The 20385-nt window shown below is 30.9% G+C and overlaps 1 protein-coding gene across 2 annotated transcripts in view; it reads right to left on the reverse strand.

Moving 5' to 3' along the window:
- Positions 1-16345: 16345 nt before the first annotated feature.
- Positions 16346-20385, reverse strand: part of LOC103578704 (5'-3' exoribonuclease 2 homolog) — a 47537-nt gene continuing 43497 nt past the window's right edge. For both annotated transcript variants that reach the window (XM_014444197.2, XM_014444195.2), the window contains one exon: positions 16346-20379. In XM_014444197.2, the coding sequence (XP_014299683.1) occupies positions 20048-20379 (332 nt within the window). In that variant the 3' untranslated portion in view covers positions 16346-20047. The remainder of the gene's footprint in view (positions 20380-20385) is intronic.

The raw sequence follows: 20385 nt of genomic DNA on the forward strand, positions 1-20385 counted from the left end.
GGTGGTCACTCTTATACACGTATCCTATCGCACCCTTGGTTCTCTTCATTCGTAACGCGTTCTCGAGCCCACCATTATCATATTTATTAACTGCCGTGCCCTGCTTATATCTACACCTATTCCGGCTGGCATTGCTGTATAATATAATACATGCTGGTGACAGCAGCACGTGGCACACTACCCATAACCTACGGCTTCGAGTACTTTAGATTTGTCGTCGTTTGATACGATTATCTTTTTTCCCACCTCTCTTTATATCTATATATACATTTACCACATTTATATATAAATATATATTTTTTCAATTTTTTTTTTCCAACTGACCCATACTCTTCTCACGATTCTTCAAAAATTTTACTAAAAAAACATGAATGCGTGTATTAATAGTTATAGCGAACAATAAATATAAGAGATGTCATAATAAAATTTGAGAGAAAAAAAATCTTTAATAAATCAATGGGTAGATTGTTTTAGAGTATTGTAGAGCCTAACCTCTCTCAGCATTTTCATCTTGAACGTCATCATTGTAAATTCATAGAGGGTGAGAAACAACTTAGACACGCACCCTTGCTTTACATCCATGAATACGCAAGACGAAATTATGGGGTTGGTCTGATGTTGAACGATCTAAGATGCTAGTCAGAAGGAGTTTCAGAATAGAGCCATGGAGTATTTCTTCATGAGTAGTGTATACTTGTGCACAAATGCTAATGTTTGCGACCCTCAATGCTGTATACAATAACATAACTTTTTGATTTCGGGTACGTTAATTTTAAAAAGCAGCATTTCTATTATACTGTCGATCAAACTTAAAACAGAAATTGAGTCACCAAAAAATTATTATACACTTGAAACTTGTTGATAAATTGTAGGGAATATTATTTGTCTTAATTATGAATTATAGACGAAAATAAAAATTTTCTAGAGACTTACAATAATAATTATAGTGCCCAGAGTTAAGTTCGCTTCACCTTATTTCCTTTTGAAGTTGTCGATTTGCCGATTTTCCGATAAGATCTCGACTTTTTCGACTTAAATTTCATTTTTGTCAATTTTTAGAGCTTTTTCCAACTTTTTCGTCTTCACTCCGAGCACGATAGTCATTCACCTTAGTTTTGACTTTTTCATCTAATAATTTGAGTCGAATAAGCCTGAACCAAGTCAATTTCAACTTGGTTTTGAATCTTTTGTCTTAAATCCTGACTAAGTAAGCCAATTAAGTCTAAACCAAGATGAAAACTCAATGTATTTCATATCTTTACGAAAAACTGCTCTAAGTTTTGACTTGGTATAAATCAAGTTTTATTTTTGACCCGGGGCATAATAATCTATTCACGACTCAACTTCCTGTTTCAAGTTTGCATGACATCGACATAATAAAAATTGGAAGGTTCCCAAGCCAAAAAACAAATTCGGATTTAAGTCTAGAAGTTCTCAATGAGGTTTTCGAGGATTAATTTAGAAATTTAAGATTGACAACACGGAGAGAAAGAAATAGTTCTAATCCCTATGTAGAATGGTAACCATTACTATGTTACATAGAAACGAGGATTTTTTAGCGTCGAGAGTCACGGGGCAGAGTAATCCTCCCCATTCTACATAGTAATGGTGGCTATGCTAGCATAGGAATGATTACTATTCTACATTGACGAGAGAACTATGTAAGTGGACATCACTACAATGGTACCTAGTAACGTTTACCATGTTTTATTTATTTCATTTTTAGTAAATAAGGTTATGACTAAACAAACAACTCAGGTTACTATAAATAGATATATGTAGAAATTGAATTAATCTATTGAAATACTGAAGATATCGCTCAAAAAGAAGTATCATTTTTTGATAACAGATAAATAATAATTAAATAAATTAAAAAATTTAATAATATACATCGCACATATACAGGCATGCACATACACGCAGGTTACTGCGCAAACGTCCGCGCATGTTAACTTCCTTGTCTCACTTATTAAACTGTAACGACAGCTATTCCAGCATGGGACTGAGTAGCATTCTACATAGCCCTGATTCTCATGCTAGATAGCGATTTTTACCATTTTAGTTGTTTTAATGTAACATAGTAATCATTACCAGAAAAGTGCTAATGAGTCCTATTCTACATAGCATTATTTACCATTTTACAAAAAATGAGTCCGGTTACTATGTAGCATAGTAATCATTACTATTCTTTTCTCTCCGTGCAGAAATTTATCCTAGTTCAGTCCTCAAAGAAGTAGTTACGACGAATTTTACCACTTTGAGGACTAAACTGGAAGAACATAACCTGGATTAGAGCCTCAAAATACTCAAAGCATAAAGGAATAATTTTATCCACATTTGGACCTTAAAAGTCTCATACGACATATTCTCTCCCCTCCTTTTTCTATCTAAAATTTTTCAAACTCCGACATATAACTTTCGATTCGTTGATGATTTTGAGGTCTCACTTATAATTTAAAATCGATAAATTATTTACATTTAGACCTCATAGTTATCATTGAGGATTTTTAGTACTAGAGTTACTTTCTGAGCAGCAAATAAAACATCATAAGAATTGAGGCTATTCAGGATGAAACAAGAATTTCTTTTTTGACTCGGGAATTTCGAGCCAAAATTTTTTTCCATATACGTTACTCTTAAAATGTTAAAAATATATATAATTTTTAATTGTCACTGTATATATATATACATAGTATTTGAGATATATACATGTTAGTATATATGTAAGGCAGAAATACAAAATTGCCAGGAAAATGAAACAAGATGCGAGTACAAGGCTCTTCTAAGCATCAAAAGCATTCCAATTGGGATAATAGAACGAGATATTGACACTTGACTATTCGCGTAGTAATTGCAATGTGGCGCCCCTTGGTACAAATCAACAGAATATATGTATATATCCATGCTACGGGAATATTCATTGCTCACACTGTAAGAAGAGAGTTTACATGCACCTGTTTGTGTCCTTACCCTTGTTGCAGCTATTTTAATGTCACCCCACGTAACCATGACTACCTACGTCGCTCCATACCTGCATCTTAACGTATAGCGATTACGTTAAGAAATCTTACGCCGTTTTATAATGTAATTTAAGCCCTAAAATTTTAAATTCGGAATAAAATATCAGGTTTTAATAACAACGTCTCATATATTTTTTTGTTTTCTATGAAGAATTTATTATTTTTATAAGGTACGAATAATTTGTTATACCGAATGGAAAAATTGCTGTTATGAGATAAAAAAATCTTAAGCGCAGGCTCAGATTCATTCGATTTATACTTAGGCGCGGAAGTCTTACCAACGTGTGAGTCTCGGTGGTGGCATCATTGCACGCTTTTACTCTGTAATTTACGAACAACGGGACCCTAATTTTTTATGTATTTTTATACATATATATATACATATGTGGGTGTGTGCATGTGTGTGTCAGATAGTATATATGTATCATATAAAGAGAGAAAGAGTGAGAGAGAGAAAGATCGGAAGTCAATGGTGGGAAGCGAACTCCGCCTATTCTTGCTCCTGGTACAAACAAGACCGCGCCCAAACTGCTCCACCTTTGTGACTCCCCGCTTTCGCTGACTTTACTCCTTCCATGAGACCCGCTGCCCGTTGATGCGCGAACGCGTCGGTAACCCTGTTAAGTAAATTGCTTCGAGGGTGCCAGCCAGGCAGACATAGACAGAGTTGCGTACTTGCTTGCTCTAACTGCCACAAGCCAACTTAAATATTGCTGGCTATCGTGTCATCATCAAATTGTCTGTCCGCTGACCGGAATCTATTGAATTTTTATCAATAACAAATAATAAAATACCAGATGATATAAAATATAATACATTTAGCATCAATTGTTAACACAGTAAATATTATTTTATTGAAACAGAATTTTTGATGAAATAATAATTTGTGAGAATCATTATGAAATATTATCAAAATTCCCGGGTCAAAAAAGTTACTTGATTTTGACTTTTTTGACGCTTTTGGCTACATTTTGTTTTTTTAACTTTAATATAACTTTTTTGACTTAGAAATTTAAGTCTTTAAGTCAAATTAAAGTCACGTTGACTTGGATTTTACAAATTTAAGTTAACTGAGTCAAAAATCCAAAACAATGTGATTTGAAGGGGGAAAAGGATCTGAGATACGAAAAAAGAGAATATTGTGATTTTTTTTTTAGAGTACCTTCTTTGTAAAAATTTTCAAAATTTGTGACATTATTAAGCATCATTTCAAGAATATTCTGTTAAATTTTCATAGAAAAATATTGAAAAATAAGCCAGTGGTAGAGGGGAGAGACGAGTCACCCCAAAAAAGTCTCCATGGGGTGGTTAGGATAACTCATGACTGCTTCATCTAAAATCAAAAAACCAAAAAGATTTCTTCAGTGGGACCAGTGGGTAATAAGGCCTAGCTAAGGGAGATTTTGAATACTCTCTAAAACCAAGTGTGTTACAAACGTATTATTTTAACACATATTAAATGCGTTCTATGTTTAAGGCCATAAGCGAAACTATAGTTTTTTGTAGTCATTTAAAACACGTTTCACGGTGTATTAAATATCTATAGATTGCTCGTGGCGTTTCAATGTTATTTGGCAAGTGTGTAAATTTTGACTACACACTTGGTTTTACTTTGTAGTTGGCGTAAATTAGTACTAAATACACTGTGAAAAATTTTCAACAAATTTTACTATGGGCGAATTGTAACATCGGACCATAAGAAAACTGGTACAAAATTTACAAGTATCCCATAGTAAATGGTATGCGCAGACGACACAATTGGGACCTATGCACATACGTTTACTATGGGACACTTGTAAATTTTGTATCAGTTTTCTTATGGTCCGGGGTTACAATGCACCCATAGTAAAATTTAATGGGAATTTTTTATAGTGTACTTAGTTAAAAGCTACTCAAAACCAAATGTGTTCTCATATACTAAACCATGTTTTCCATTTATCAAAAAAAGACCTTAAACTTGACTTTCTGTATTTTCCTTTTCTAAAATCCCGCCAAAATCAAGTTATTTTTTTGACTCGGGTTATAGCGATTTCACTTGATAATTATAATATATAATTCATGTCATTAAAATATATAATATATATTGATTTATTAGCATTGTTACTGAAACAATGACGTGGTAACAATAGCTTGAACCAATTGATTCAAGTACTTAAATGAATGTTGAGGAACGACGGTTATAAATTTAAAAAAATTTCATAAAACCTGAGCACAGTAGTTCATACATCCAAATATATTATATATATGTCTATGTAACGGTGGGACCGACAAGTACTTGTAAATCCATTGACGCGTACTCGATGGCACATTGTTTAATACTTACGTGGAAGGTGTAGAGGTCTAAAATATTCATGCCCAGGGCTTTTGTACAATCCATGCTACTTGACGTAGATAAAGCGCAAAAGCAAATCTTTAACGTACTCTGCATGTAGTTCTGTATGACGGTATGGTACAAAGTATATCACATATATGTGGCTGTTATACTGAGTATACTAACACGGTCATTCAACATGTCAAGATCGGCTTAAGCCACACTTGAGATTCTTAAATCCCAATTGGTTCCCACACACGGTGTTGCCACCAAGGGTGCGCGAATTTTAAATTTAGTATATTACGAGAGCACCAGAGAAATCCCTTGTTTCGGTATTCACGGTTTGCTATTTTTTCCAGACGAGAGTATCGATATTTCCGCGAGACTGGACAGTAGAGTAAAGAGAGTCAAGAAGTCGACGTCAACTCTACAGGGGGTACCAGACTGTGGATGGGGGGCCGTGTGTTCTTCAACTCTCGACATGAACACCCATGAGACCCTCTGGTTTGTAAGGTGAAAGGACATTATCGACAAGCGGGTGATCTGCGCGGGAAAAATCCCGGGGGGTCGCTCTCTTCACCTTATTCTTGTGACAATGCTACTAGTTCCTATATGCTACACATATATATACATCCAGATCTTTCTTTTATTTTATTTTACCACATCAAATCTGAAAAAAACCATTTGTACTTGTTCATTTCAGCAAAGATCAAAATGTTAAATTTTGAGCATTACTTTTTTTATCAGGTCTGTTAGTCTAATACTTGAAAGCTGAGATTTCAATCCAATCAAGTGAAAAGGTGATCAAGGAGAATAAGAGACAACTACTAACGCTACTCTCTTGAGAATCAGCTGAACAAGCGTTTGTAAATTAAAGAACAATTAACACTAACTTAAATTACACTTTGGTATCTATCCTATTTACTAGAAATTTTTATTTTATTTTAGGTTATCTTTTAAGTCAAAAATTAACTTATTTATTATGACCACCGTAAAAAATAGTGGTGTTAAAATGGTAACAATTTTAACATCCGTGGATTTTTTTTTACTTATAATTAGATTCTGTAGAAAAGGATGGGGTGAGTTGATCAGCCCGCACAGTATGACTAATTTAAGTTTGTAAAAAAAAATTTTTTTGAAAGGTTTATTATTTTACTCAGAATTAGAAAAAGTATACTCTGAGGTGAAATGGGTCCCGATTGTATTAAAAAAGTTTTTTACTAAAAATTCTAAAATTGGCAGCACTATCCGGGATGATCAATTTACCTCATTCTTTTTTACGAACCGTAACTGAGTATTACAACAAAAAATTTTTCTGCTTTAAAAATATATTATTTCATTTTGCACGAAATTACACGGGAAAAAATAATCGGTAGCAGCTTCCGATTGGCAATCAGTAGCCGCTACCGATTATTTCGGTTCTACTAATGAATTTCAGTTTACATAAAAAAAACTATTTTTGCGGGATGCTACACAGGATGTATGTACGAGTATGCGCGTGTGTGTGTAAGTAACTGTTACCGAAATAATCGGTAGCGGCTACCAAAAATTTATGAGTAACGGCTACCGTTTATTTCGGTAGCTCTAACTGAAATAATCAGTAGCCGCTACTGAAAACTAATTAGTAACGGCTACCGAAAATTAATTGGTAGCAGCTACCATTGGCAATCAGTAGCTGCTACCGATTATTTCGATTCTACTGATGAATTTCAGTTGACATAAAAAAATTATTTCTGCGAGATGCTACATGGGATGTATGTACGTAACTGCTACCAAAAAATCGCTAATAGCTACCGAAATAATCGGTAGCGGCTACCGATAATTAATAAGTAACGGTTACCGGTTATTTCGGTAGCTTTTACCGAAATAATCGGTAGCGGCTACCAAAAATGAATGGATAACAGCTACCGAAAATTAATTGGTAGCAGCCACCGTTTGGCAATCGGTAGCTGCTACCGATTATTTTTTTCCGTGTACTATTTTTCTGTAAACTAAAATATTCTAATCTATTGAATTTTTTTCAATAAATATTAACACCGTTAACGGTGTTATTTAACACCAAACAACGCATAAACTTTTTTTTTACAATATAGTAATTCTAAAAATTAAAAAAAGTAAACTAGAGTTTTATCACACACTAACATATATTGTACTCATATATAAAATACTGAAGATGAAACTCTCGTTTACTTTTTAGCCCGAAAGAAATTTTCCAAGCCTAGTTGAGATGTATTTAAATTCATAAGCAGTCGTTTGATCTCTCTGATGTAGATGACGTTGAAACTCTACGCTCTAAGTACAGACTTTATACGGCAATACCTACTTATCAAATTGCGAAGAGACGAATTGTATAAAAAACGATGAAGGCAATAAGAGAAAAATGAGAATATTTACATTATTATTATTTTCTTTTTTTTACATCTAAAGTATGAAATAAAGTAAAAAAAAAAAAAAAACAAAAAAAATAAGATATAAAGTATATACATTTATTGATGCATGGCTACTTGGCATTTGAATTTTCCTCTTGTGTTTTCATGTATAAGTATTATTTTCGCGAATTTTATTTTTACAGACATATATATAAATTGCAGTATCTGTATACATATATAGTTAAAAATAAATAAGGGAAGGAAAATGTAAAATATATGAAAAGTAGTCACGACGATGATGAGCGAGTAGGAGAGTAGGAAAAACTCAAGAGCAGAAAATGACAAGGTATGACGTGACTCTACACCTGGACCTTCATCGCCAAGGGCATCATACAAGAGTACTCTTGTATCCACTTGACAATTCAACCATCCAAAAGAGTGCCTACATTCTCTTCTTGCAAAAGTAGTATATATATATATATATATGTATATGTATAATAATTTTTGCTTATTCTTTTTCGTTCCTCTTATTTCACGTACGAAAACGCACGTGCGTGCCTTTTTTTCCTAATAATACTTTACTTATTCTTGGTGATTGTTGATGTGTATTATATATATATGTACACATATATACACACTATTTAATAATTTTTTACCGTACAGAGCACGCAGAGGGCAAGCAGCAGAATTCAACCCCTATACGGATACGAACCACTCGAATATTCATTGCGACGAGGATTCGTGCGTATAACTGGCATGGTCGAGTCGGTATACCGTTTGTCATCGTCAACGTCTCGTTCACGAGAGGAGTCATCGATTTTATGAGAGAGGAAATCCGAGGCTCGTTGACGACTACAAGAGCATTGTTCACTGGTGTTTGAGTGTGCACTGATTTTTTTTTTTTTTATTTATTTATTTTTTTCCGTTGTACCATATTATATTAGAGTACTTAGTTGGAGTTAGTTAAAATGACAAAGGTATACAGAGAATTTTATTAAATACTTGAAAATTTTATTTTATTAAAATTTAATAAATTAGCGATTTAATAATAAATCCTTTGTTTTTCAATAATGGAGATTTAATATTATGAATTTTTATTTTTATTTTGTTTGGAATTTGAAATTTTTCAATGTTGAAAATAATTCACCGTATTAATTTATTAGCATTGACGTATCATTTACCCGACTAGAAATTTCAGTTCGTTTTTTATTAGTTTCGGATTAGGCATGCCAAATTCCGAGTTTGCGCTCGCATCACGGAAATAATGCACTTCCGGATCTCTGCATAATTAGGAAAGCCGAATTTGGCGCAAATTCAGAAACCGAAGTCGACCCGAAAAACCATAATCTATCTGTGAAAAATGATTCTACATAGAAATTGGCAATATATGGTCATGTATGACTGTAATAATTTAATTTGATTTACTAAATTAAAAAAAAAATTTTTTTTTTTATTGAAAATTATTTCGCGGAGTAGCTTATCATCAGATGTTCTAAATTAATATTACTTTAATTTTTAATCGAATTAGAAATTTTTAATTCAAAGAAAAAAGCGAAACATTAATGACCGCTGTAGTGGGATTCGAACCCGGGACCTTACGCACGAAATACCGACGGTTTGACTACTAGGCTACTCTACCGATTATGGCTCCTAAGTTTAGTTATGCTATTAAAATATTATTCGGTACCAGCCAAGAATTTCAAAGATATACCTAATTTAGGCAATGACGAAGACTTTCCTAATAGTAGCCGAATTCGGCCTAGCTAACTTTAGCAAACCTTCAGTCATACCAATTCGATTTTAGTCAGGAATTTCAAAGATTTACTGAATTTTGACGCCCTGCCAAAAACTACTAGTAACAAACACGTTTGGAAAATTTTTGGTATATCGAGTTTTGGTTTTCCTCATAAGGACGGGATAAGTTTTAAATTAGGATTATTGTTTTTCGAAAAGCCTCATTCGTCCCGAATTGGTATTTTGGCATGCCACACTGGAATTCTAGTCAGGGCGCTGATTTGGCATACCAGACTTCGGCAAGACTTGGTAACCACCACAAGGCAACCATATTAGCAAATCTTCTTTATTTAACTTCCATTACATCAACTGAAAATTGAATTTATCAAATTGAAATTATTCAAAGTAATGTAGAAGAAGGAAACTACACTTTGAGCTTTCTTCGAAATTTCACAAATATAATGGTAGATTAAATTATATAAAATTATCAAGGCTTGTAAGATAGCTTAAATTAAAAACGTAATGTAATTCATGTAAAATAGAAAATTCAATATTAGGGTCACAATTTGGCTTGAAATCTATTAATTAATTCAATTGTCATTAACAAACAAACATTAGGTTATGTATAACTTGGTATAACTAATCATAGGTCGCTGTTGACAACGGACACTTGAGGTACTTAAATTTCGCACTGGTTTGAGCATGGAAAAAAATGATGCTCAAAGTATTAACAGTTTGTAGTTTATTTTTGAGTTAAAATTAGTATATTCGATACTAATACCAAACCAGGATCATTGTATAGATTACAAAATGGCTATTATTTATATTCAAATTTGATACACTGAAGAGCAAAATTTGTAATTTCGTATATTAAAATGTATATGAAAAAGAATCGATAAATTGATGTCTACAGTTATTACTATTCAAATAAACAAAGAAAAATTTAAAAAATGAGGAACCGAAAAATTAGTAAACGTACATATTAATATATAAAGATCTAGTATACGAATTTTTCATGTCATTATTTACACTTTATTCGATAAATGTATATAATAAATTAATTTATAATAACAAACAAATAAAATTTTATGTTAATTATTAGTCAATGAGATAGAAGTTATAAAATAAGAGTTAAAAATTTTCGGTATTTTTATGAGCAACAAAATCAGTATCTAGTATACTAATTTTTCATTTTATTATTTACCACTTATTCGATATATGTATATTGTAAATTAATTTATAATGATGAATAAATGATATTTCAAGCGAATATTTGATCAGTGATATCGAATTTATAAAATAAAAGTTGGTAACTTTTGCGATTTCTGGCCGGAAAAATCAGTATTAGATACCAATTCTTAATTTGACCAATCATTACTTTTTAATAGATTAAGCCATAAATTAATTAACTTTCACTAATAAGTCACGTATTATACCTAAAAGTAATAATATTTAGTAACTTTTAGAAATAATTGATGGTAGTTTTTAAGAATCTACAAAAATTAGTAAACTACTTGGCATTAAGCACATCATAGTACTAATTATTGATAACAGATTCCACTTTTTACTATTATTTATTAATATTTAATGCTCTTTTTTTTCCGTGTAATTATATTTAATAACATAATTATTTGAACTGTAATTCTTCCAGAATTTGGTCAAATGTTTCTAGTTTTGGATCTGAAGCGCCGAGTTATTGTTTGAAAATCTGCAATAAAATCTATGTTTTATACTAGAAATACTTTCTCCATTACAGAACTATTCTTTGCAAACAGAACACTAGCTCATCTTAAATAATCTTCGTAAGAATTCATAAAATAATTAAGAATTTGAATCACGCAATTTTTTGAGTTAAGAAACACACATAAGAAAAAACATATATTGTATTCATATTGTTACAGTTTTAAATAATGATTACAACAAATATAATTATTAGCCGTGTTGTATAGATTAAGATCTACTTTTAATTGAATTTTGAGTAAAATTTTGTAATTTTTATTTGGAACTATAATTTTTTGTTTTATATTTTCCATAATGATGTAGGGTAAAAATGCCATTTTCGACCACTTTAGGCCACATAAATTTTGAATAAAATAATTTGCGAATACATGGAGATCCCAATACTCACTGATTTCATCTAAAAAAAAATTTATTTCCTTACATTTTCTAGGTGTCTCATTTTACCACGAGTCCTCTATTTCTCTCCTAATTCCCTAACAAACTATCAATCACGAAAAACTTTCGACAAATAATTGTTTTTCTTTACCAAATTTCAGGGGTCGGGCAGTTTAACCCTTAGTGGGCCGTCGTGCTCAGCCTTCTTTATATAAATTACTGTTACTACTACCAAAAATAAAAATTAGCTATCATATCATCTCTTAATAGACATAAATAGAATATCAATACATCGCGAAATAGTTTGCGGGTAGAAATCCAAAGTAAGTTCTTACTAAAAATAAATTAATATTATACACTATAATGCCTCGAAATACCCAATCTCGTCGTCAATAAGTCGTTAGATCATATCTATCATTACAACACGCGGTCACAGAGTACGTAAGCCTCTACTTATACTTGGAAACCCTTAAAGGGTTGTAAGAAAGAGCTTTGGTACGTGCGGTCACGAACGAGGGTGGCTATTCATTGAGGGTTAACTCTGGATTATCTTCAACTTAAATTCTCCCCGAGGATTTACCTGATGCAGATTCAATTCTCCATCATAACTGACTTCCTTTCTCTTGTATTTAATTTAATTTTGATTTATTTACGTATGTTTTTATTTAGTTTTTTTCTGCATTATCGTAGAAAACCTTGAGAATTGTATAGTTCAAATCAAGGGGAAGCTGTTTGATTCAGCTAGTGTAGAAAATATATATATATGTATATATGAAACGCAACGCGAACGGATATATACTTGGTCTTTAGTGGGATGTTGAGGGTTTATTGTGTCCTGTCGACACAGGAACGCGAGAATAAAGAGGTTTGATGGAGGGAGTGAAGGACCAGAGTGCAAGTAGACCACATCTACACTGACGAAGGGTAGATCCCAGCGCGGATAGTGCTTTATTTCATCAGTGAAAGGGGCAAAACTTTTAGATAGCGTAGAACGCGGCACTCACTCGTCGTCGACCAAGCCCATGGTCTTTGTGTGTTACGTGCCTGATGTTTCTTCAACCGCAAGACGAGACATTCATTCCAATGCTTTTCACTTTTTTATATATATCTTATACATATGTGTAATGCTAATCGTTTTATAATTCACAACATAATAAATCCATTATGCTTTTTGAAATGAAAAAAATTAACCAAAGATAATAAACGCCATTTAATTTTAAATAATTTACACATTGGTAAATTATCAAAACTTATCAAATTGCATATATATATATGTATTGATAAGCGTAAGTTCACGATATGCTGGTATTAAGGTTATAAGTATTAAATTTTTTCACGGTCTTAAAAAAAATATATTATCAATTATTACCCAGGAAGAAAAATTTAATATGATTATAGTCTAACTAGAGTGTATTTGGACTAATTGGTCAGTCTTGAAATTTTTATAAAAATTTTGAGCTGTTTTTCATGTAAAGATGATCAAAAACAAGACTTACGTACACAAATGCACACACTCGGACATCATCTTGAAAAGAATCAGAATAGCTTCCTAAGACCTCAATAAGTTGAGATCTAATGACAACAGTTTTCAAAAATCGGACTGAAACCAATAACTTGCCTTTTTTTGCACAACTCGAACGCGAAGCGGAGAGGTTGTGCTTTATAACGGACTTGTCGAGGTCACACGATTTTTTCGCATTAAACTGTATATATTATTTTCATTTCACACTTGCACGTTATAAAAAACACATTAATCTAAAGAGGAAACACTAATTAATAAGACTCATACTTTCATTAAGTTGCCCGATACGTATTATAATAATAAAAAGTTCAACAAAAAATATGTATCGTGGACGTCAGTTAGTCTGTAGTCCAAAAAAAGTCTGTGGCACAGATATCTCGTAAACGGCTTGACAAAATGACTTTATTTTTTTTTCACCGTCTTCAGAATTATGCAAAGAAGGTCCTTTTTGAAAATCACTACTGTAGTCCTTCTCGTTTTTTTTATAATAAAGCATTTCTGTTAAAACCGGCACCATGTAAACAAACACACACAGCAGCCATTTTTTTATTTTGTCGAGAATGTTTTTTTTTATCATCGAACTTTGCTGATCATAAGGTTCTACTTTACCATCAGATAATTTTTTTTATTGCCAACTGTCATAAAATTAACTGAATTAAAAAAAAAAAAAATTTCTTTCTAGATGTTTATTAAAAAATTTTGTAATTAAAAACTCAAATTAATAATTTATATATTTTATTGGAACATGAACGTTCGAGTCATGCACTTTTAGATTTTCCAAACTTTCTTTTAATTTTTAACTTTAAATTTTCTTAGCGGGAAGTTTAAAAAAAGTAGGTGTAACCAAATTTAAGTTATTTTTTTGACTCGGGTATTTTCAATTGCATTAACTTTCAAATTTAATTTAAAATTTGCCCTAAAGTATCATAATGTTTATAAATATTATACTATTTACACTTCGGAAAAAAAATCTAAGTACAGTATAAAATAAAATTACTGCGCAATGGGGGATATGTCTTGTAGACTAATGCGGGCTATCGGAAGTATCGTCTCGAATCTTTTTGGTACAGCAACAAAAAAAGTAAAGCGGATAAAGAAGATGAATCATGCGGGCTTAATGATTGTTGCAAACTGAAAAAATATACAAATATAGTACAGTATACGCAATAATGTATGATATGAGTCTATTGCAAAATAAGGCAATATATAAATAATATATAAAAATATGAAAAATTTGAGCTATTGTTTTTAACTTATGCTGACTATTACAAATAGCCGTCATATCAACGTTGAATATAAGAATAGAATTGAGAATTCAGGGTGACGATGGAGAGACACGAGAGAGGAAAAAGAAAGAAAAGAAGAGAGAACAAGAGCGTTGCTCGCTATTGTTTTCTCGAGTGGCACTCGCTGGTTCAATGTACGTTCGCTAGCTGCTGCTACTGCTCGGCTGTACCACCAGATGTGCGCTACCAACTCCCCGCAGACTGTGTGCTACTATATGCCTGCTGTGGTTTTTCGTCCACTTGCCCTGTTTTTTTATTTTTTTCCGACTTTTTACGGATTTTTATTTTCAACTTTTTTGTCTTCTTTTGTCGAAATTAAAATTTTTAGTATATTGCTGGTACTTATTATTTTCGTCATAAAATAAAAGAAAGGTACATGCCAAAAATATAAAAATATGATGTATTTGTACTTTTGGTTATGAAGATAAAGCTCTATATTTTTAGTCAATGATAAGATTTGTGTACAATTCCATGAAATTTGTAAAATGATTATAAATGTTTTAATTGGTACCATAAATTAATTTTAGAGAATCAAAAAAATTGATGTAATTGAGTTTGAAACCATCAAACATTTTTTTGTAACTTGAACAAATTACAAATAAATTCAAATTTTTTTTTATTTCGGAGCCGGAATAACTGAATAATTAGTTCCACTGATAAGGTATACGGTTCCAACTGGAATTACTTCTAGTTTCAATGCTTTCAAGGAGACCAGTTCCTGAGTACTAGGGATGGGCGGCATACATTGATGTTTCGACTATCGATGTTTTTCTCGGGAAGCATCGATTTTTTTAAAGTCGAAACATCGATGTTCGATGTAATATAATGAACCATCAACATCGAAATAAAATTCTACTAGAAATTTAAATAGCGCGCTACGGGCGAGCCTTAATTTCAACCAATAAGGAATTGTGTCCTATTTTTTTGCAAGTTTCGACTATTGACTAACTTCAAGTTTCGTTGCATTTTTATTTGAAGGATTTTAAAAGCTTTCAATGATTGAAAACCTATAAATTAATATTTATAAATTATTTCAAATATTTTTATGAACATAAATATTTCAAATGGCTGGAAATGATATAATCATTTTACATGTACCTCGTAAGTACCTAGACAAAATGTATGACAATATTGAATTTAATAATAAATTTGTTCCTAATAGTAAATTATTAATTGATGAATAAATTATGTAATTTTCCTAATAGTATATTTTTATGATTAGTAATTATTGATGATTAGATTATAATTAGTAATAATTTATAATTATTTCTTTTTTATGTGAAATTTAGTTGTAATTATAACTTTTTCGAATTTTCGCGCGCATTTTCAACATCGATGTCTACAATGAATGTTTCGATGTTTTTGTCAAAACATCGATGGTTCGATGGTGAAAAATTTCGAAAATCGATAGTCTGATGTCGATTTTTTTTGCTAATATTGCCTCTCCCTACTGAGTACTTTCCCTAGAGGTACTCGTTACTCGACTGTAATATATTCTCTTGGGTGAGCTGATCTAATTTTTCCCATGTACTTGAGTTGGCCTTAACGACTCTAGGTGACCTGTTCTCAAGCGAAAAATGAGCACGGTCTTTTTCCGCCTAGCGGCGGCGTTTCGTACTTCTGCTTCTCTTCTGTGTATGAGATACTAGTGCTGTAATGTATTTATTATTTGACAAATTTTCATGACAGGCACTATTGTTGGACAGTATTTGACATGATAACAGTGATAATAAAAGTACACCGCTGAACAATGCACACCAAGAAAATTCCACACCGAGCCAATCGTGTCAAGTCCTCGAGGACCATCTTCACACTAAAGTTTTTTCTTCGCTGTACCTTTATCATTACAAACCAAATTTACTTTACATATTCATGTTATCTGAAATATATTAATGTAATTACTTTACAATTAATAGATATATTTCATATAAATGTATAATTTAAATGTTACAATATTCAAATAAAAATTTCCCTTAATTTTAAATTCTTCGACTTTCGTCTTGATACATAAAAATAAAACACTTTAGTGTTTAAGAAATAGTTTATTCAATTTTGGTGGATTATAGTAACAAAAAAGCTTATTTAACTATTTGTATATTAGGATAGACTTCATTTGGAGATGATTTCAGATATTGATGCTCCCTAGGGAATTCAAATCTTTGAAATAAATAAAAGCAACGGTTATTACTCTACAGAAATGAATGTCACTCTATGCAGTCTCTATGCATTAATAAAAATACATGTAACTTAAAAATTAACAAGCGCGTTACTGCATTTTACTGGCCTCGGAAAAAAAATTAGAAAAGCTGTATTTTCTATTACATTACTATAACTCTTCATAAATTAGGCCGTTGAAAATCTATTAAAATTGAATCAAATAAAACTCTAAGTATATATTGGCTATAAATACTGATATCCATTATAAAAATCTAAAATTATAGTATTCACTCTCCGAGCATTTAATAAGCTCATTTTGAATCGATACTTTGAAATCGAATATATAACTGGAGCATTCGAATGCTGATAAATTGATACATGGAGAAATGATTCTCGTTTAAAATGCTATGGTAGCATACACGGAAAGAATTTCCGTATAAATATTGTCATGTTATTTATTATAAAAATTACTCTAAATCGAGTAATCTTGGGCCATTACGACTTTTTACTTTTGAATTACGAAATTTTACTCTTTCAGTGAGTAAAAATCAATCAGATTAATTTTTACTCATACTTACGAGTAAAAATGACACCTAGCGGCTGTCTAAATAAATTCTCTCTAGTTCAATTTTTACTCGTCAGTTATGATAAAAAGTTGATGATTCAATTTATAAAATTTATATTGAATTACAATAAAAATTACAATGAATAGGCTGAAATTTCTATAAGAAATTCAAAAACCATCTAATTGCCTTAGAATATGAATTAATATAAATATTTTTAAAAAGAATAAAAAAAAAAAAAAATTACTCGTAGTAGTTAATTTCCCCCTACAACACTTGAGAGTAAATTAAGTGGGCTAAAAATGTAAAAGATAAAAATAGAGTGACTATTCACAATTTATTAGTAAATAGAGCGCCAATAATTCAAATAGTGGTTCACTTTTCACTAGCAGTAGTAATTTTTACTAATTCATATCAAAGTAAATTTGCTTGGTATCAGATATTTTTGTTCATAATTTTTTGACAAATGCAAGCTCTCTGTTGTAAGATATGTCCAAATATTTTTTACTATTTCATAAAACGACTAAGATGTATTTCATTGTGTAAATTAACAAGGTTAGTTTCGTTCGTCCACTGAATTGTGAAAGACATAAAAGAATTATTCGGTCTTTCAAATAATATTGTGCATAAATAAAAACCATGATCAATGTTTGCAGGTTAGAAACTAACCTATGACTGAAGACGAGAACCCGAAGATTTGGTAGATTAATTTTTAGTTTATTTCAAATCATTCAAATTCACAAGAGCTCCAAAATTAAAAATCAACCTAAATAAGGACTATACATAGAAAAATTATATAACAAATTTTACTCTACAATTATAAGTAAATTGAGGCCAGGACGAATAATTTCTCTGGTGTTTCTAAATATTGTTTGGTTATAGAGTCAAAAATACTCAATTTTGAGTAATTTTTAGTTTTATTTCTATTGTTTCGGCCTAAGTTTACTCTAAATTGTAGGGTTTATTTTTTCAATAATACATATATGTATGTACATATATTTTTTTTCAATTTGATTTTAGTGAATAATCTTCACATTTACAATGATCATTTACAATACAATTGATAAAGAATTTTATCATAAATTTTAACACGGAAAAAACAGAACTTAAAATTTACTTTTAATTACTAGTAGAAAGAAAACTAAAATCGCTGAGAAAAATGATTCGCAGTTGTAAGTAAAAACTATTTGATTCAAGTAAACACGTTATTGCTATAGTGACAATGACATATTTTCTTAATCTATCCATTAAAATGTTTCAAAAAAAAAAAAAACAATTTTCTTTTTTATGGTATCCAAAAATTGAAAGTATAACTGAAAATAGAAATTTTAGTACCAATTTGAGCTCTTATTAATGATAATAAAGTTTGCCTCAATCCATTTTTGTATTTTCCATTTAAATAACGGGAAAACAATTTTTTTTTTTAATATTTCCTAGCTCACAAACTAATGAACGGATTTCTTAGCACAATGAAAGTTTTTTTAGGAAATTGAACGCTCTACAAAAAAAGTTTTTTATCATTTTTTGATAAATCTCATTGTTCAAAAGTTATTCAAGCTTCAAGTCAACTTTAAGGTAAATTTTGAGATTTTTTTCTTTTCCGGCGAATCTATCAGTCTTATCAAAAAATGTCATTAGAACTTTTTGTAGATAATTTGATTCCTTAGAAATTATTATGAATAAAGTTTTTCGAAATTCCACATTGTTCACAAGTTATTTACATTTCAATGTCAAGCTCTTAAAAAAATAGATTTCTGATTGATTTTAAAATCTTGACATTGAAATGAAAATAACTAGAAAACAATGCGGAATTTCGAAAAACTTTATTTGTAATAATTTGTAAGAAATAAAATTATCTACAAAAAGTTCCAATGACATTTTTTGATAAGACTGATAGTTTCGCCGGAAAAGAAAAAAATTTCAAATTTACTATAAATTTGAATTGAAGCTTAAATACCTTTTAAACAATGGGATTTATCAAAAAATGATAAAAAACTTTTTTTTTGTAGAGCGTTCAATTTCCTACAAAAACATTCATTGTGCAAAGAAATTCGTTGATTAGTCTGTGAGCTAGAAAATTCTAAAAAAAAAAAATTTTTTTTCCATGTTATTTAAATGGAAAATAGAAAAATGGATTGAGGCAAACCTTAATATCATTATTAAGAGCCCGGATTGGTGCCAAAATTTTTATTTTTAGTTATACTTTCATTTTTTGGATACCATAAAAAAAAATCTGTTTTTTTTTTAAACACGCTACTATACATGGAAAAAAAGGCTAGAAAAATATCCAAATTCTTATTATGCAGTCCCTAATGTAAATTTTTCGAACCTCTGTCTAAAAAACTCTGTTCTAAAGCTCTAAAGACTTTTTCAACAAAAGTCCGAAAATTTTCCACCAGAGGTCGACGAAACTTGCAACAGTTGTAAGTTTCGTCGACAGCATAATAAAAATTCGTACATTTTTTGTCTCCATTTTTCTCCGGATAAAATTGCCTATAAAGTAAACGACATTCGAATTCGGAAATAATTTTTCTCAGCGCACTAATGGAACATAATTTTTACTGTTGCCAAAAGTAAATATTATCGTATTCCATTATGTGGTTCTATAGTTTTACTTTACAAATTTTTCCTATTTTTTATTTGATTTTTTTTCCGCGACTCAAGCACACGAAATAAAAAATTCTATGGTTACAATTAATCGATTATATTTACTATTATGCGAACTTATTATTTGAATGGTCGATTTAGAAATTACACATCGACCTGAATTTAAAACTTACTCGAAAGACAAATATATATATTCTTAAATATGAATGATAGTTATATTTAATTTACGAGACAGGTGCATAAAAAATTTTTGATTGCTGGCTATTTTATTAAATAGGCCAGCACTTTGTTGTCGAATTAAATTATTCCTTAATATATAATATACCCTACCCATTAATTGCATTTAATTGCACTCATGATTTCTTATCGATTACGTCTGTTACCTCCGCCCCCGCCATATTGGTTGTACTGTTTATTTCTGTCTTGATTGTAATTTGATGAATAATTACCAGACCCTTGATGATGATTTAAATTGTTTCTGTAAGAATTTTGATGGTGCATGTATTGTTGCTGATTTGATTGCTGGTAACGAGGTTGATATTGAGCATTCGGCATTCCGTAACCGGTAGACCAAGGCCCGGTGTTATTGCGTGGCTGATAATTTTGACGATGACCAGAATTATTCCCTAAATTGTTACCGGAATAACTCGAATAACCACTTTGGCCTGACGATGTTTGATAACCACTTGAATAACCTGGAA

Source organism: Microplitis demolitor, chromosome 8, assembly GCF_026212275.2.
Source record: "Microplitis demolitor isolate Queensland-Clemson2020A chromosome 8, iyMicDemo2.1a, whole genome shotgun sequence".
NCBI lineage: Eukaryota > Metazoa > Arthropoda > Insecta > Hymenoptera > Braconidae > Microplitis > Microplitis demolitor.